This window comes from Psittacula echo (assembly GCF_963264785.1).
Source record: "Psittacula echo genome assembly, chromosome: 5".
Classification (NCBI taxonomy): Eukaryota; Metazoa; Chordata; class Aves; order Psittaciformes; family Psittacidae; genus Psittacula; species Psittacula echo.
In genome coordinates, this window is record NC_137739.1 from 34,159,668 (window position 1) to 34,177,755 (window position 18,088).

Sequence of the window (18,088 nt, forward strand, 5' to 3'; positions counted from 1 at the left end):
TCCTTTATGGGCACACAGACAACAGACATTAAGCAGAAAAAAGAGCAGCTTCAGACTGAATATAAAGGAAAGCATTCTCCCCATTAGGACAGGGCAGCAGTAGAACAGGCTGACCAGAGAGGTTGCACCATCTCCATCCTTGGAGGTTTTCAATGCCTGACTAGATTAAACCCTGAGCAACCTGGGCTGACTTCTTTCCTGACCCTGCTTTCCCCAGGCAGTTGGACTAGACGCTTCCTGAAGTCCATTCTGACCTGAATTTTATGACTCAACACCAATGGTACATGGAGAAAAATGTTTCATTTTTAAAGAAACAAGATTGAATTTTTTGAAAAAGAAAATGTTTGGGGGGGGGGAGTGGGTTTGTTATGGAGGTTTTTTGGGTTGTAATTTTTTAAATTCATACGCTTTGAAAATAAAGCTTATTGTGACAAATTAACTCTGACAGGCTGAATAACGTGACGGACCTTCCATTTAGCATTTTACATCTAGGCTAATTGCTATAATTAGGAAATCTTTATTTCTGCTGGCTCTAAATGGATCAGTAGGAGAAATGCAGTGCCTAGAAACATGAATTTGAGTTTCATATTCCATACTGCTTTCCAAAAATTGCAACACACTACACAATATTAAAAACTTTAACAATAACCTTATGCAATCCATTATTCCTAGTTCAGCCTAAGATCACATCTAATCTTTTTTTGGTAGAAATACTGGATTCAGAAGTTCTCACATTGACCCCTGGATTAAAGCTGAACCAATGCCCTGATCTGGCCATACTGCATTCTCAAAAAATCACCTGTCTAAGTGCAACCAAGTAGGCAACACAATACAAGCCAGAGATAGGATAAATCTTAAACTGGTATTGCTGCCAAATGCTCTGCTACATAAAACTTGGCATCTATCAAGGATAACTTATGTGACAAAAGATCATACAGCACCCCCTTGTTCATCAACTCTGGCCTGAAATTCGCTTTTAAAGACATATGGATAAGTAATTCTCTCACTATGCATCTTCTCAGAATACCTAACTGTATCTGAAGAGTTCAATTAGCTTATGCTTGCAATGTGATTTGAACAGGTGAACTAAACAAAAGAGCTAGCATCTACTCACCTTTGTAGTAAAATAAACAATAATCAGCAAGCACAAACCATCTTCTTTTCCATAATCGCATTCCAGAGCTATCCTGAAATGCAAGAAATGTGACATACTTTTCATTTAAGGAAAGCTAACAGCTTATCAAACAATTTTGTACTAATGGACAGTTTACCAGAAGTTTACCTAAATATGGTATTAATTGCAAAAACAAGTGGTTTTTATTAGCAAAATATTATGTACTAAGAAAGATATGAGGCAAAACATACAGCTATAAAATAATCAGGGTAGGATATTCAAACTGCTAATTTTCATTAAGTAATTAAATTTGCATCCCAAACAGCATTCAGATTAACCTTATACACAACAAACACATTTTATCTAGATAGATTTATCTGCAATAAAGAAAAAAAGTCTGCATCTGGGTGGTACAAACTCCAACAAGGACTGCCTGTAGACCAAGATAAAAATCACTACACCACTGAGAAGTATGACCTTAGATTTCAATCATCCCCTATAATTTTACAGTCACTCTCCCGTACGTTACCCGTGCTTAAAATCTAATTTAATCAAATATTCCTTAGGAAATAAACCAGGTTGCATAATGCGCAAATTTTAATGAAATATGCCTGTGGAGATCTATGTCTCTCTCTCTAGATATAACATATATCACCTTGTCAAAATGAGTAATATTTACATCGAAATTAATGGAAGCTTGCAAAATCGTCAGACTGTAACCTAAGCAAGTACAACTTATTCAGCTGAGGTAGGCCTTGATGAAACCAGCAGCACAGAAAGTGTCTTCAGGCTTTAAGTGCTTAAAAGTAGACATAAGAAGACAGAAGGAAATAGCTAGAGCAACGTTGCAGATACTATTTCCCTTCTTTCTGCAGTCATATTAAGTATGCAAGTACTTTCTTCTCTTTCCTTTTTCATGCTACAATGCTGTCAACACATACTGTATCTGAGTTCTGATTCTGTCCTGAAAACTAATGGACTTGGATAGTAGATGTCAAGAGAGTTGATAGCAGCTCTCCATGCAGAAGGAAGCCAATGGCTGTCAGCAATTTCACTTTCATGTATATGTAGAATCATAATTGTAAGACTCAATTTTCAGCCTTCACCTCCTTATCCCTAAACCTAGCCCCTGAATCTCTGGTGATAATTTGATGGATGCAGACTGCCAAATTAGAAGAAGGGAAGTACTCTCATACAACAGTTTGTTTTACTGTTTGCACGCAAGGATGTGCTTCTGTCAGCTTAAGAGTTCAAGATGCAGCAGCTGTAAAATTCTGTTTGTTGGATGAAATCCTATAATCCAGCCTTTGCTTGGATATTGGTCATCGTCACAGCAATGTGTGGTGAATGGATCCCCATCTCCCTTCATTTTGTCCCTCCAGCTTTTGAAGAACAAAAGGCATATGGGTTAGAATAAAGCCTTTGATCAGGGTATAAGGGCATAAGCAAGCAGATGGAATAGGGCCTTTACAGCCAATCTCAGGTTTACAGTGCATTCTGAGGAAGACCAAGATCAGCATGGCAGCAAGCTGACAGGGTAAAACAGGGAAAATAACAAGATTTAGACACCAGAATTATAGCCTGAACATTTAACCACGATGGTCATGTCCATTTATCATTGTTTCCACTTCTGAATTAAACCTGCACATAGAACTTGGTTTTCAAACTTGCTGAGCACAAGCCCCTCATGACAGGAGCTTGTGGGAGCACCCAATGCTGCCTTGCATCACCAACGTTCATGCTTCTGTTTTTGCAGTTACATGAAAGGCACTTACTTTTGCTTGATGATTGTAGTGGTATATGAACAGAAACAGACGATTACACGCATACCTGTTTATGTAGCCAGCCTCTTACTATAACAGGAACATTGGGATTCCTCCTGATAGCTTGATCCCTCTTTCCAAAACTATGAACTTTGTTTCCAGCCTTCACAACCTGTAAAGAAGTATAATGTAGTGGAGGTTTTAAGACTGTACTGAGACTAATTTCTTATTACAAATAGCCTCACTGCAATAATTCATACTTCATTACACAGTAACAAAGTATTTATAGCATTTTCAAGGGCAAGTAAATAGACAACAATATTTACAACATAGCAAAGTCAATCTTCCACTTTCATCAACGTATCAGTACCAGGATGGTCTGCCAACCCCCAGCTGAAAAGCAGCAGCACTGGTGAGTCAAGTCAGAAAGGCAGCACTGCTGACGTTTCAGTGTGCTTGGGAAGTATTTTCGACTGTACTACAAAAGCTGCATGCATGTTTCTCTCTGCAACATGGTACAAGTCTCTTACAAACAGGACTTTATGCACATGAATCCTACTCTTGCTCTTCATTGTCCCAAGGGGGTTTGGCTGTTTTTTGTACTCCTTCCTGTTCAAATTCAAACATTGATAGCTTAATAAATGCTTGGACTTTGATTCTGCAAACAAAAGGAGAAGACAGAGTGACGCTGTTAAGGAAGAAACCTAGATGGCAGTAAGTGGAAATCACAAACTAGGCAATGGTTTGTGTTTTACTGCAACCTCAGTTTTGACAATTGTGAGCAAAACTATTTCAAAAACAAACCAGGAAAGTCTATCAGTCTGTGGAAAAGACAGCGAGAATCTCTGAATAATCTTCCTGGTTTTGTCCAAGCTCAGAACAGTTTGTTACTGCAGTTGCTTTAGGAACCTGAGGTGCACAAACCACCTTTACATTTGCTCCCACACTAAAAGAGCTGTCCAGATTCACTGTCTCCTTCCTACAATATCTCTCCTTTGTTTGAATCTCTCCTCCCAGCTGGTCAGGGTACTGATGCTCTGTCAGCTGCAGGCAAACAGCAGCTCTGGAAACAAGCACTTTAATCTGATGCAAGGGATGATACCATAAAAATATTTCAGTGTACTGCCTCCTGCCAGTCAAACATCTGGATTAGAAGACAGCATATATAATAATGTGCTAGCAAAATATGATAATTTTAAATAGATTCTGATAATTTTGATGACAGACTTTACCAAGCTGCACTGAATTTCACACATTTCAGTAGACACAAGCACACATCTTAACGCAGGATTAAGGTAATGGCAATAATCAGTAAGAAAAAAAAATCCACTTTTTCTTTGGTGCTATAGCATATAAAACAGCAACATTAATTTAACACTTGTAAGGAGATATCAAAGGGCAGATTTTACTAGCTAGTTTCCCTGAGCTGTGTTTAACAGGAAATAGCATGCCGATTTCTGCTCTGCTGAGAAGTCAGGTGAGCTGCTCGTCATGGTCATTTCTGTGAAATGCTGTGACACTTCAGAGACACCTTATCTGATACCTCAGTGGAGTCTGGCCAAGACTTAGTCATGGCCATTGCCCCTGCCATTCAGCTGGCAAGAACTAGTTCACTGTAAAAGCCAGCTGAGAATGGTATCACCAAGATCTCCCAGCCCAATTCTCTGCCATGCATGTGCTAAGGCATCAGCTAACAGGCTTTAGAGCACTAGAGCTTTGTGAAAATACAGCATGTCAATTATGACCACAAAACCTCTCAGTACTAACTCACAGATCTACAAGCAGCAAATCTGACACTAAAGGAAGAAAGAAAAAAGATGTTTTGGATTTCATGTTTGCCACTGAAAATATTTCAAATGTGAACCTGTGTCCAAATACCACTTTAAATGACCACACAAAGATGTATCATGAGGGCAGCCAAGCTCTAGATTGTCAGGCTAAGCCATATATATTTTCTTTTGAGAAAAATGAGAATCAATTGAGTCAAGATTTTAAAAAAACCTGTTGCAAAATGTTGGATGTAACGGCTACATTACAAGGGTGATGAAAAACAATGAGGCCCAAACTATTTAAGACTTTGAAAGTCAAAAATCTGTGCTCTGCACCTAAATGGAAATCAGCTTACAAAAGGTACAGAATTTAGTTTCCTAAATTTTCTTTCTCATATTTATCCTATGAAGGATGAATGCAGTGAGGAACAATTAAAATACGGCTGATTTACACATACAGCAGGGTTTAAATTTGATTTTTTTTTTATCAGATACCCTGTCAGTGATCAAGCACTTTGATTCTCTGACCTTATTTAATTAAAAAAAAAAAAAAAAATAAAATGCAGACGACAAAATAGAAAAGTTGTCCTTGGACTTGGTCTAAAGACCAAACAATTTCTATTACATAGGAGAAGGAAAAGTTCTCCTAAGGGTGTGTATTCCATATCAATATAATATCCATAGTAGAAACAAAGAATAATTCTATAGTGCTTTATATAATTAACATTTTCCTATCATCTATAGTATTAATCCTCTCAATTATGCTCTGGAATAAGACAGTATAACAGATACTGAATGTCACACCTTGCTAGAATAAAAGGATAGTTTGAAAGAAAATGTATTTTTAGAACTATTTGTCTGTACTTCAGTAGCCTTTTCCTAATTTAAAATATTCTGAAATCATTGTCACGTGTTTTGAAAATGCAGGTCAGAGCAGCTGCCTGTGTCACTGAAGACAAAGAAGTTGCTTCTGACTTCAGTACATGTGTTACGCTGGCTTGTTTGTGAATGACTTGTAAGTTTTGGTAAAAACCTCAAAATGTCAAAATTTTCAAACCCCTTTTCATCACTGCTTCATCTTCTTCTTTACAATAACCTCTAGCTGAAGAGGGAAGTTAATAACTTAATTATAAAATGGAATATATTGTTTTTTCTAAAGCAGACAGTAAAAAACCCAAAGAAACTAAATGTAGACAGCCTTCCCTTTGGAACAGATTTTCTAAAGAGCAAAAAGGAAGAATGTATCTTGGTAAAAATATGCAAATATGTACACATAAGAGAACACTTAACTTGCAACCTACATGGAATTAAGAAAAACACAACACCAAAAACCAGCCCACAAGACGCCCACCTTTTAAAATCATAATCTCTTCCATTGAAAATAATCTCAATGTTTCACTGATGAAGGAACTCATAAATCCTTTTAGTATCTCTAAGAAAACTAGTAAATAATCCTTTATTTTTACATAGTTAAAACTGAAACTCCCAGAAATTTCTGCTCTTGATATTGAGCATTCATCTACAGTGGCCCTGAACTAAACCCTGTGTTCTACACTCCAGCTTCAGACAGTCTCACAGAGCTAGCACCATTGCCTGTTTCTCTCAACTGCTAAACACATTCTTTTTTCACTTGTAATCCTCACCAGCTCATCTTGCAAAAACACTCGCAACAATCAGCACCGCTGACAATTCAATTACTTCTCTTACACAGAATGTACCCAAAACACATTCTCAAAATGTAGAATCATAGAATCATAGAATAGTTAGGGTTGGAAAGGAACTTAAGATCATCAAGTTCCAACCCCCCTGCCATGGGCAGGGAAACCTCACACTAAATCATGTCACCCAAGGCTCTGTCCAATCCGGTCTTGAACACCACCACGGATGCAGCATTCACAACTTCCTTGGGCCACCTATTCCAGTGCCTCACTACCCTAACACTAAAGAATTTCTTCCTTATATCCAGTCTAAACTTCCCCATTTAAGTTTTAACCCGTTACCCCTTGTCCTATCACTACAGTCCCTGATGAAGAGTCCCTCCCCAGCATCCTTGTAGGCCCCCTTCAGATACTAGAAGGCTGCTATGAGGTCTCCATGCAGCCTTCTCTTCTCCAGGCTGAACAGCCCCAACTTTCTCAGCCTGTCTTCATACAGGAGGTGCTCCAGTCCCCTGATCATCCTCGTGGCCCTCCTCCAAACTTGTTCCAACAGTTCCATGTCCTTTTTATGTTGAGGACACCAGAACTGCACACAATACTCCAAGTGAGGTCTCCCGAGAGCAGAGTAGAGGAGCAGGATCACCTCCTTTGACCTGCTGGTCACACTCCTTTTGATGCAGCCCAGAATACGGTTGGATTTCTGGGCTGCGAGCGCACACTGAAGCCGGCTCATGTTCATTTTTTCATCAACCAACACCCCCAAGTCCTCCTCTTCAGGGCTGCTCTGAATCTCTTCTCTGCCCAACCTGTAGCTGTGCCTGGGATTACTCTGACCCAGGTGTAGAACCTCACACTTGTCATGGTTAAACTTCATAAGGTTGGCATCAGCCCACCTCACAAGTGTGTCAAGGTCCCTCTGGGTGGCATTCCTTCCCTCCAGCGTGTCAATGTATGTAAGTTATAATAAATGCATTACATAAATGCATTACACTGCTACCCTTTATGCTTCTGACTTGGCCAAAGTACTGAGTAGCACAGTAACATTTACAAGTTTCCATTCAGATCATCAGATGTTTTAACAGACTAAATTCCAAATGTACCTTACTCTCAAACTGAAACAGATCTTTATTCCTACATATCCTTCATCTGTAATCAATATAAATGGCTTTTAACATAGTTAATAATATAATTGAATTGGCAATGAATTAGCAGATCTTTGGGACTGACAACAATTGTAGTTAATCAGCCTGCCCTTCTGCTTTTTATTCTCTCAACTCCTCAAATCTCAAAAGGAAGGGTAGACTGCATTTGTATGAAGTCTGCAGACAACTTACTCAGTGTCAGCATCAAAATGGTGAGGCTCACCCCAAGAATCTATGTGCATTTCTGCAGAACAGCCCATTTCAGCTGTCTTATAGAATGAAGTCTTGTATATTTATATGCACATCAATGAAACATGACATTTTGGTAAGTATAACCCTCATTTTAGCTTTTTTTCGTTTTGTTCTTTCCAATATGCTCTTTTTGTTGTACATGGTACAAGTGACACTTTGACAGAACACATTAATTTCTCTTTCCACAAAATTACTTATTTCAGAAGTTTTATTAAATCCAAATTCAGACTTTGAACACTGCAACAAGCAAGCCAGACGTCTTCATCTCTTTCATCTTGAATTAAGAATGACAAATCTGCTGTACAGTTGGCAGCTTACCTTCACCCTCCACCCCAAATGAAGTAATTCTTAGCTGTCAACTTCCTGCAGAAGAATCAAGTGAAAAGCCACGTACTTGTTCTGCATTTTCTGATTTGGTACTACTTCAGTGTGCATAGCTCTATATAAAAATCAGTTTGAATTTGGCTGGGATTCCAACACTATACCTACATGGTTTTTTGATGGCATTTGCAGGGCAAAATTCTGAAAGCATTTAATAAAAGATAATAATTAGCTATGAGTAGCTAGAAACGTTTGCCATGACAAACAGAATATGTCTCTGGCTTCGAGATTTTTTTCTCAAGTGTGCATCTGGAAACTCAGTCTTTGAAAGAATGACCATAGAATTTATGGAAGAAAACATTCAGAAATAGAAAAAAAGCATCTTAAAATATACTCTCAATGTGCCAAGAATCAACCTCAAAATGGAGGACACAGGTCATTCACTTTATAGCCTTTGTTCTCATTGCCAGTTCACTTCAGTTAATTTTGCGTTAGGAATTCAACAGATCTTCCAGCTCTACAGAACAACAGGAGTGATTTCAAGCCTGGAAATACATGCAGTGGTGAAACAAAGCACGTATATGATGGATATTAGCTCTCCATCTCCTTTAGCTGTGCAGTTCCGGTATCTTCAGTGAACTAGCTCTTAGCATATGGGTGACCCTGTAAGTTTTATCCAGTCACCATTTCTGATCTCACTGCTTTGCAAAGCCTGATTGTATCAGTGCAAATATGCTGACAAAGGGAAGCAGAGGAGCAGGTGACAGAGGATGCACGCTTTTTGGCAGAAGTGTGACAATGGAGAAATCCCCAGCTGAAAGTAAATTATCAGGTCCCCATTAAGTTTGCTGATTTGAAGAGTGAAAAAACAAGCCTTCTGCCTTCAAGGCTGGTTTTGGGGCTTGTTTTTTTAGGAAAAAAAAAAAATCAGAATAATGAGGATAAATACAGCAAATACAAGTGCCCAAGTCCCAAGTACTTTGGTAAGTTCAACTGTTAGAACATCAAAAAGAAATGGATCAAGTAATTTGGGTAACCTACTAAGTTTACTGTTTTCAGTGATAACATTATCACATTAACTTAAGTGATAACCTTAGCACATTAAAGATAAATATCTTCTTGACACGTGACAATCTTTGTGTTGATCCAACAACCTATACACTTCGGATCTAAGAAAAAAAATTTATTTTTTTTTTTTTAGCTTTTCATAGAATTGTTTTAATCTTCTCCAATATTCACCCAAGCGTATCAAAACATTAGAAAAAGATTTTAAGTGGTTCCAACTCAATAAAAATATCTTTGCAGCCAATTTGGCAAAGTCCTATCTTCAACTAAATTACTTAACAGGCTTTGCACTACTTCAGCTAAAAAGCAAGACAAAACAAAACTGAGAAGTTGAAAAACTGCAGACAAAGTTTAGAAATCTATCTTACTTCTGCTAATTCTTCCAGTATCCAGCCCCCTCCTATTCTTACTGTACTGTAACTTATCACAAGGTCAAAGAAGTATTAAGATAGTTGCTGACACTTCCAAGTACAGCCCTTGATTATAGTTTGTGCAATAATAAACACAGGCCCTTTGTAATGATAAATAATGGATTTTTCTATTATTAAACATTCTATGTGTGAAATTGGTGTCCGCACTGTTCGTGCACTACAGTGATGGCAGAAAGGGATCCAAGTTGTTACTAAAAAGAGGCACAGCAGTAAGATTTCATGGAAAAGTAATAACTGCAAATTATAATCCCTATTATTCTGCAGAACTTTTTGCCATACACACTGGACTGTCAAAAGACTTGCTAGAATACTAGTATTACATATACTTCTGCTCTTAAGAAGCTTCACAATAACCACTATTTTTCAAATTATCATTCAACACTATCATGTGGATATACAGTGCTCCTATACCTCTTGTTTGAGGAAAGTTATTAGACTCCCAGACTAAGCCCATAGCCCTATTAAAATTAGGTTTAAAATGTTACTGGATTAAAGTGACTGAAGTTCTATTCACAAAGCTGAAACAATAGCATTTTTCCTTTACCTTAGAGACAGGTTTTGTATCAACAGCAGATGTAGTTACTGCAGTGGATGTTTCACTGACCATGCTTGAAGGTCTTGGAGTTATCTGTTGCTTGGACATAGATGAATTCTGCCTAGAAAACAAACAAAACCAGATAATCAAAAGCACATTGTTTCAAACAGTCATCTTTGCCTTCTCATATTTAAGAATCACAGTGTGCAAATGAATGACAGGCTACATGAACATTTCCCATGCATCCACAACTTCCTTTGTACCGCTCCTATTATTTTGATTTCAGTATTTTTCAAGCAGATGCTGACAGTGGCATTTGATGATTGGCATTTTTCTATGTAACAGGAGGAAAAAACCTGCCAAATCTAACAGAGAATCATGACACAAAAAAGACCACTCTGAAAAGATAAGGCTAATGCAGAGAAACCAAATTTTGCCAATTTTAGAGTTTTGGCTGCAAACATGTGAAAGAGACAGTACTGGGAAGGGAAGGATAGGAGTCAGCACTTTGCAATAACAGACTTTTTAGTTAATATCAGACTAGCCTACTGTTAGATCTTTCACTGACTTCAGGTTAGATCTTTAAATCTGCCCAACATATAATTCATACTGAAAAAATGAATTATTAAAACACATTTTAAGTGAAATGGCACAATTAATAGCAGGTATTATCAGAAATAAATAACTTCTGAGTCATACGAAGATTTAAGAAACCAGCTCAGATGTAGAAATCCATTTAAAGCATAGATGAAATTAATTCTACCATAAGTATCTGTTCTATGTGTAAGAATTCAGAACAAATGCCCACATGCCTAAATGGGGATAAACAAGTGCAAAATCCTGTGGAATCCCACATGCAGGTTGTGAAGAGAAGCTTCAGCAGCCAAGCTTGACACCAACTTGTCAATTAAACCCACAGGCAGTATTTTCAAAAATCAATAACAACACAGTTTAGTGAATTATATGTAAGGAACAAGTAGCAATGCAGTCACATCAGAAAAACAAAACAAATCAAACTATTAAACATCTATGATTTTCCTTTTCCCATTTCAGCAAGTCACCAAAGCCATTTAATACAGAGTAATTGTGAGCAGTTACCACTCATAAGAACAGAGAAGAAGAACTCACAATTGTGGTAGCCCAACACAAGGTTTAGCTGAGGAAAAGGTGTTTGCCATCGTTGCTCTTCCTCAGTTACAACCTAAACAATTTTCTGTCCAAAAGCTTTTATAGTTGATTTGGTGTCAGGGAAAGCACATTTTTCCATTTGTGACCACAAAGTTTCAATTAAGCTTGCAAGGAAATAACACAACCTTGATCCCATTTCCTTTATGCCTCCCTTATCTGGTATGAATCCCTTCTTTCTAACTTTTATACGTAAGTCCAAGTCCAAAATATGAGAACAAGCTACAGCAAGTCCCTAAAATCCCTGGCCAGCCTTCAATGCACAAGAGCTTCATCACATCAGTTTGAGTCAATTTGCCTAACCTCCCACAGACCAAGTCTCCTACTTCAGTGTTTAATCAGTTTTAGGAATATCCAGTTTCATCAAAGGGCAGATTAAGACACTTCCCATATCTAATACTGCCTAAGCTACTTCTGTTGATCAACCAGTTTCATTATCTGCTTTTGACTCTGTTTTTACTTGTTCCCTTTCCACTTTATAAACTTTCAAAACAGATAGAAAAGGCAGACTTGCAACATGCCCACATCTTACTTGGCTTTTCTTAATATTTACTCATCAAAAAGGTTCCATTTCCCTGCTCAAGGCAACTAAACTGAGAGTAGGAATTTCAATAAGGGAGGAACACTAACAGGGATGTGATAGAGACTTCTACTCTGTTTCAAGATCAATTGAAAGCATTAGATTTGATATCTTTAATAAGGCCACTAGAAATGAGTAGCAAACCTATGAAAACAAAACATAACCAAGGAAAAGGTTTGGGCTTAGAAGACACAAAATTTCTTTCCTTAAGGTTTATAATCTTTACAATGTCCACACCACAAACTATTGAGTTTTGTTCCATAGGACAGTCACAGGATACTGTTCAGATACTCACTGTGGCAAGGAGGGGGGAAAGAAAGTAGTGGGGGAAAGAGGAGACAGGATTTAACATACATGTCCAGAAAATCTGTAGGTTTTCCAGACAATAGATAGTCTGTTTAAATAATTTTTCTTCCTTTTACACAGTAGCTATTTCAGAGAGAACCAACTGTTTCAGGAAAGATAAAAAAGAACAATAACATTTAAGTTTCAACAAATTTGAATTAATTTTTCCAATAAATTATTAGTATGGGAATTAATATGAGAAGAAAAATAACCCCAGAGGAATGGTTTTAATCTACAAGTTCAACTCTGATTGAACAGATTTTCATTATTTTCAAAAGAGACTGTTTCACCATAGGTTAAAATACTGCAGCTAAAGAAAAATAGTAAAAAATTTAGAACTGGAGAGAAAGATAAGCTTTATATGTTTTTAACAAGACAATCACTATCAAAAAAATCATAATGAAATACAGAACAATAAACTCAATTACCTAGCATTAGTAATGTTGACATTTAAGCAATTTCTCTTCCAGTTGCTACTGAAAGGGACCACTGCCAATAAATCAAGCTGTCCTTTTCTAGTAGCATCAAGATTAATGACGAACTTCAAATTCACAAGGGAAAAGATGCTTTTTAAAAAATGTGAGGTTGTTGCCATGTGGAAGAACTCAAATAGACAGCAAAAGAGACAGCCAGACCATTGAAAGAGAAAACACATTATTATTGTCCTATGAAACATTTCTGGCAGCCAACACTTGAGATCCAAACTTTCAGTACACGATATGTAATAGGAAAGCCTAAACAATACTGAAAATTGATTATTGGTTGTCCTGGGTTCAGCAGCAGCAGTCAGTTTTTCTCCTTCTTAGTAGCTGTTGCAGCACTGTGTTTTTGACTTTTGGCCTGGGAACAAAGCTGGTAACACCGATGTTTAGACTGACCAAGGACTTTGTGAGTCTCATGCTCTGCCAGGGAGGAGGAGAAGCCAGGAGGAAGCAGGGACAGGAGACCTGACCCAGACTAGCCAAAGAGGTATTCCATACCACAGCACGTCATGCCAGCGGATGTAACTGGGAGCTACCCGGAAGGGCACGTCCTCTTTCTGTCGGGCTCTCTTTTCCGGCGGGCGGTATCGTATTCTCTTCCTTGTTATTTCTCTTATCATTATTATTATTGGTGGCAGCAGTAGTGATTTGTGTTATACCTGAGTTACTGGACTGTTTTTATCTCAACCCGTGGGAGTTACATTCTTTCGATTCTCCTCCCCATCCCTCTGGGGGGGTCGGGGGGGAAGTAGACTGCGTGGTTCTAATTTACAGCCGGGGCTTAAACCACGACAGTTCTTTTTGGTGCCCAACGTGGGGCCAAAAAGATCCCAAGATCCCAAGAGAAAAAGCAAAAAAGATTTTACCCGTCAACCAGGGGAGCACATCATCACCTGGTTGCTCCGATGCTGGGACAATGGGGCCGATGGTCATGAACTAGGAGGTACAGAAGCCAAGCAGCTGGGAACACTTGCTAGAGAAAGGGGAATTGACAAAGCAATTGCAAGAGAGAAAAAGTCCCTCAGTCTTTGGAGGCAGCTCTTGGCAGCTGTGAAAGAAAGGTTTCCATACAAGGACGATGTTATGAGTCGTTCGGCCAAGTGGACTACTTTAGACAAAGGCATCCAGTCTCTGAGGGAATCAGCCATCGTAGAGATGATCTATCACATCAAACCAAATAAAGGAGATATACCCATAGACCCAGATGAAGTCGAATGTACACGACCCATGTGGCGAAAGCTTACACGGAATGCACCCTCATCATATGCCCATTCATTGGCAACAGTAACCTGGGGTGACATAGTAACACCAACAGTGGATGAAATGATTCATAAACTCTGAGAGTTCGAAGACAATCTCACCCCTTCCATCATCTCAGCTGTGGAAAAACTGTCCCAGGATGTCAAACAATTGAGGGACGATCTATCTGATTTATCCAGCTCCTCACGTGTACCAACACACGTCTCAGCTGTTAACAAAAGACGTCCTATTGTTCGAGACAGAAGACATAGAAGGCAAACACCACGGGCCACCCTAGGGTTTTACCTGCGGGATCATGGAGAAGACATGACGAACTGGCTGAGCAGCTAGAGCTGGAAAGGATAGGACCACAGCATCAGGCAGGATCTGATTCTTTACTCACAGGAATGGCCTTTTTCAAAATGCGAGAAATGTTCTTTGAAGATCACACTGACGATGCCAAATATTGTGGCCACTTATACAGCCTTGGCTCGGGGTCATCTTATGTACAAAATGGCAAAAGCACTCCACTGTGACTGGTCCAGAGGCTCCATGCATCCTCGGCATAGATTACCTCAGGAGAGGGTACTTCAAAGACCCAAAAGGGTACCGATGGGCTTTCGGTATTGCTGCTTTGGAGACTGAGGAAAATGAGCAGCTGTCCACCTTGCCTGGTCTCTCAGAGGATCCTTCTGTTGTGGGGTTGCTGAAGGTCGAAGAACAACAAGTGCCAATCGCAACCACAACAGTGCACCGGTGGCAGTATTGCACCAACCGAGACTCCCTGATTCCCGTCCATAAGCTGATCCGTAGTCTGGAGAGTCAGGGAGTGATCAGCAGGACCCACTCACCCTTTAATAGCCCCATATGGCCAGTGCGAAAGTCTAACGGAGAGTGGAGACTAACAGTAGACTATCGTGGCCTGAATGAAGTCACACCACCATTGAGTGCTGCCGTACCGGACATGCTAGAACTTCAGTATGAACTGGAGTCAAAGGCAGCCAAGTGGTATGCCACGATTGATATTGCCAATGCATTCTTCTCAATTCCTTTGGCAGCAGAGTGCAGGCCACAGTTTGCTTTTACTTGGAGGGGCATCCAGTACACTTGGAACCGACTGCCCCAGGGGTGGAAACACAGCCCTACCATCTGCCATGGACTGATCCAGAATGCACTGGAACAGGGGCAAGCTCCAGAACACCTGCAATACATTGATGACATTATTGTCTGGGGCGATACACCGGAAGAAGTCTTTGAAAAAGGGAGGGAAATAATCCAACTCCTGCTGAAAGCTGGTTTTGCCATAAAACGGAGTAAGGTCAAGGGACCTGCACAGGAGATTCAATTTTTGGGAATAAAATGGCAAGATGGACGTCGCCAGATCCCCACAGATGTGATCAACAAAATAACAGCACTGTCTCCACCAACATAAGAAAGAAACACAAGCTTTCTTGGGTGCTGTGGGGTTCTGGAGAATGCACATCCCAAATTACAGTTCGATTGTAAGCCCTCTCTATCATGTGACCCGGAAGAAGAATGACTTTAGATGGGGCCCTGAGCAACAACAAGCCTTTGAGCAAATTAAACGTGAGATAGTTCATGCAGTAGCCCTTGGACCAGTCCGGACTGGGCCAGATGTAAAAAATGTACTGTACACCGCAGCTGGGGAGAATGGTCCTACCTGGAGCCTCTAGCAGAAAGCTCCAGGGGAGACTCGAGGTCGACCCCTCGGCTTTTGGAGTCGGGGATACAAAGGATCTGAGGCCAGCTATACCCCAACTGAGAAAGAGATACTGGCAGCCTATGAAGGGGTTCGAGCTGCTTCGGAGGTGATTGGCACTGAAGCACAGCTCCTCCTGGCACCCCTGTTGCCCGTGCTGGGCTGGATGTTCAAAGGCAGGGTCTCCTCTACACATCATGCAACCGATGCGACATGGAGTAAATGGGCTGTACTAATTACACAACGAGCTCGAACAGGAAATCCCAGTCGTCCAGGCATTCTAGAACTCATCATGGACTGGCCAGAGGGCAAAGATTTCGGAATGTCACCAGAGGAGGAGGTGATGCGTGCTGAAGAGGCCCCACCATATAATAAACTGTCAGAAAGTGAAAGGCAGTATGCCTTGTTTACTGATGGGTCCTGCCGTATTGTGGGAAAGCATCGGAGATGGAAGGCAGCCATATGGAGTCCTCAACGACAAGTTGCAGAAACTGCTGAAGGAGAGGGTGAATCGAGTCGGTTTGCTGAGGTGAAAGCCATCCAGCTGGCCTTGGACATTGCTGAACGAGAAAAGTGGCCAGTACTTTATCTCTATACTGACTCATGGATGGTGGCAAATGCCCTGTGGGGGTGGTTGCAGCAATGGAAGCAGAGCAACCGGCAACACAGAGGTAAACCCATCTGGGCTGCTGCACTGTGGCAAGATATCGCTGCCTGGGTGCAGAACCTGGTGGTGAAGGTACGCCATGTAGACGCCCATGTACCCAAGAGTCGGGCCACTGAGGAACACCAGAACAACCAACAAGTGGATAAAGCTGCTAAGATTGAAGTGGCTCAGATGGACTTAGATTGGCAACATAAAGGTGAATTATTTTTGGCCCGATGGGCCCATGACACTTCAGGCCATCAGGGCAGAGATGCAACATATAGATGGGCCCGTGATCGAGGGGTGGACTTAACAATGGACACTATTGCCCAGGTTATTCATGAGTGTGAAACATGTGCTGCAATTAAACAAGCCAAACGGTTAAAGCCTCTTTGGTATGGAGGACGATGGCTGAAGTATCAATATGGAGAGGCCTGGCAGATCGATTATATCACACTCCCACCAACCCGCCAAGGCAAGTGCCATGTGCTTACCATGGTGGAAGCAACCACCGGATGGCTGGAAACATACGCTGTGCCCCACGCCACTGCCCGGAACACTATCCTGGGCCTTGAGAACCAGATTTTGTGGCGACACGGCACCCCAGAAAGAACTGAATCAGACAATGGGACTCATTTCCGGAATAACCTTATAGACACTTGGGCCAAAGAGCATGGCATTGAGTGGGTATATCACATCCCCTACCATGCACCAGCCTCTGGGAAAATCGAACGGTACAATGGGCTGTTAAAAACTACACTGAGAGCAATGGGTGGGGGAACTTTCAAGCATTGGGATACACACTTACCAAAGGCCACCTGATTGGTCAACACCAGAGCATCTGCCAACAGGGCTGGCCCAGCCCAGTCAGAACTTTTACATATTGTAGAGGGGGACAAAGTTCCTGTGGTGCACATGAAGAATTTGCTGGGGAAGACAGTCTGGGTTATTCCTGCTTTAGGTAAAGGCAAACCCACTCGTGGGATTGCTTTTGCTCAGGGACCTGGATATACTTGGTGGGTAATGCGGGAAGATGGGGAAGTCCAACGCGTACCTCAAGGGGATTTGATTTTAGGGGAAAACAGAAAGTGAACTCAATTGTACGCTGTTGCCTGCTATAGCCCATCAACTAGAAGTCTGCAGGGCACTAGCGACTGGCCCTGACTTCCCTCCGACCATCATCCCAACAGAGAATGAACTTTGATAGAACCGGATGAGTTCTACAGTAAAGGAATGATCAGCATCAGCAGGCAATGATCCAACACTGTACACAGCTTCTCCTGCCCTGAAAGACTGTTACAAGAGATGGAGCCCAACATCATGGACCGAATGGACTCAGTAGCTTTATAGGAATTGGTCCGTGCACTAAGATAACAGTGCACTGAGATGAGAGTGATGGTATATGGAAAATGTGGGATCTGAGCATGACGTGAATGGTATGGAATAAAGGGTGGATACTGTCCTGGGTTCAGCAGTAGCAGTCAGTTTTTCTCCTTCTTAGTAGCTGTTGCAGCACTGTGTTTTTGACTTTTGGCCTGGGAACAAAGCTGGTAACACCGATGTTTAGACTGACCAAGGACTTTGTGAGTCTCATGCTCTGCCAGGGAGGAGGGGGGGGCGGGAGGAAGCAGGGACAGGACACCTGACCCAAACTAACCAAAGAGGTATTCCATACCACAGCACGTCATGCCAGCGGATGTAACCGGGAGCTACCCGGAAGGGCACGTCCTCTTTCTGTCGGGCTCTCTTTTCTGGCGGGCGGTATCGTATTCTCTTCCCTTGTTATTTCTCTTATCATTATTATTATTGGTGGCAGCAGTAGTGATTTGTGTTATAACTTA

General features: G+C 40.9%; 1 protein-coding gene across 1 annotated transcript in view; it reads right to left on the minus strand.

The window, feature by feature from the left end:
* PLEKHA7 (pleckstrin homology domain containing A7) overlaps positions 1–18,088 on the minus strand; it is a gene marked incomplete at both ends in the record, with an annotated part of 168,407 nt that overhangs the window by 50,156 nt on the left and 100,163 nt on the right. Inside the window, 3 exons of the mRNA XM_080618768.1 lie at positions 1,115–1,187; positions 2,945–3,049; positions 10,060–10,171. Of these exons, the coding sequence (XP_080474894.1) occupies positions 1,115–1,187; positions 2,945–3,049; positions 10,060–10,171 (290 nt within the window). The remainder of the gene's footprint in view (positions 1–1,114; positions 1,188–2,944; positions 3,050–10,059; positions 10,172–18,088) is intronic.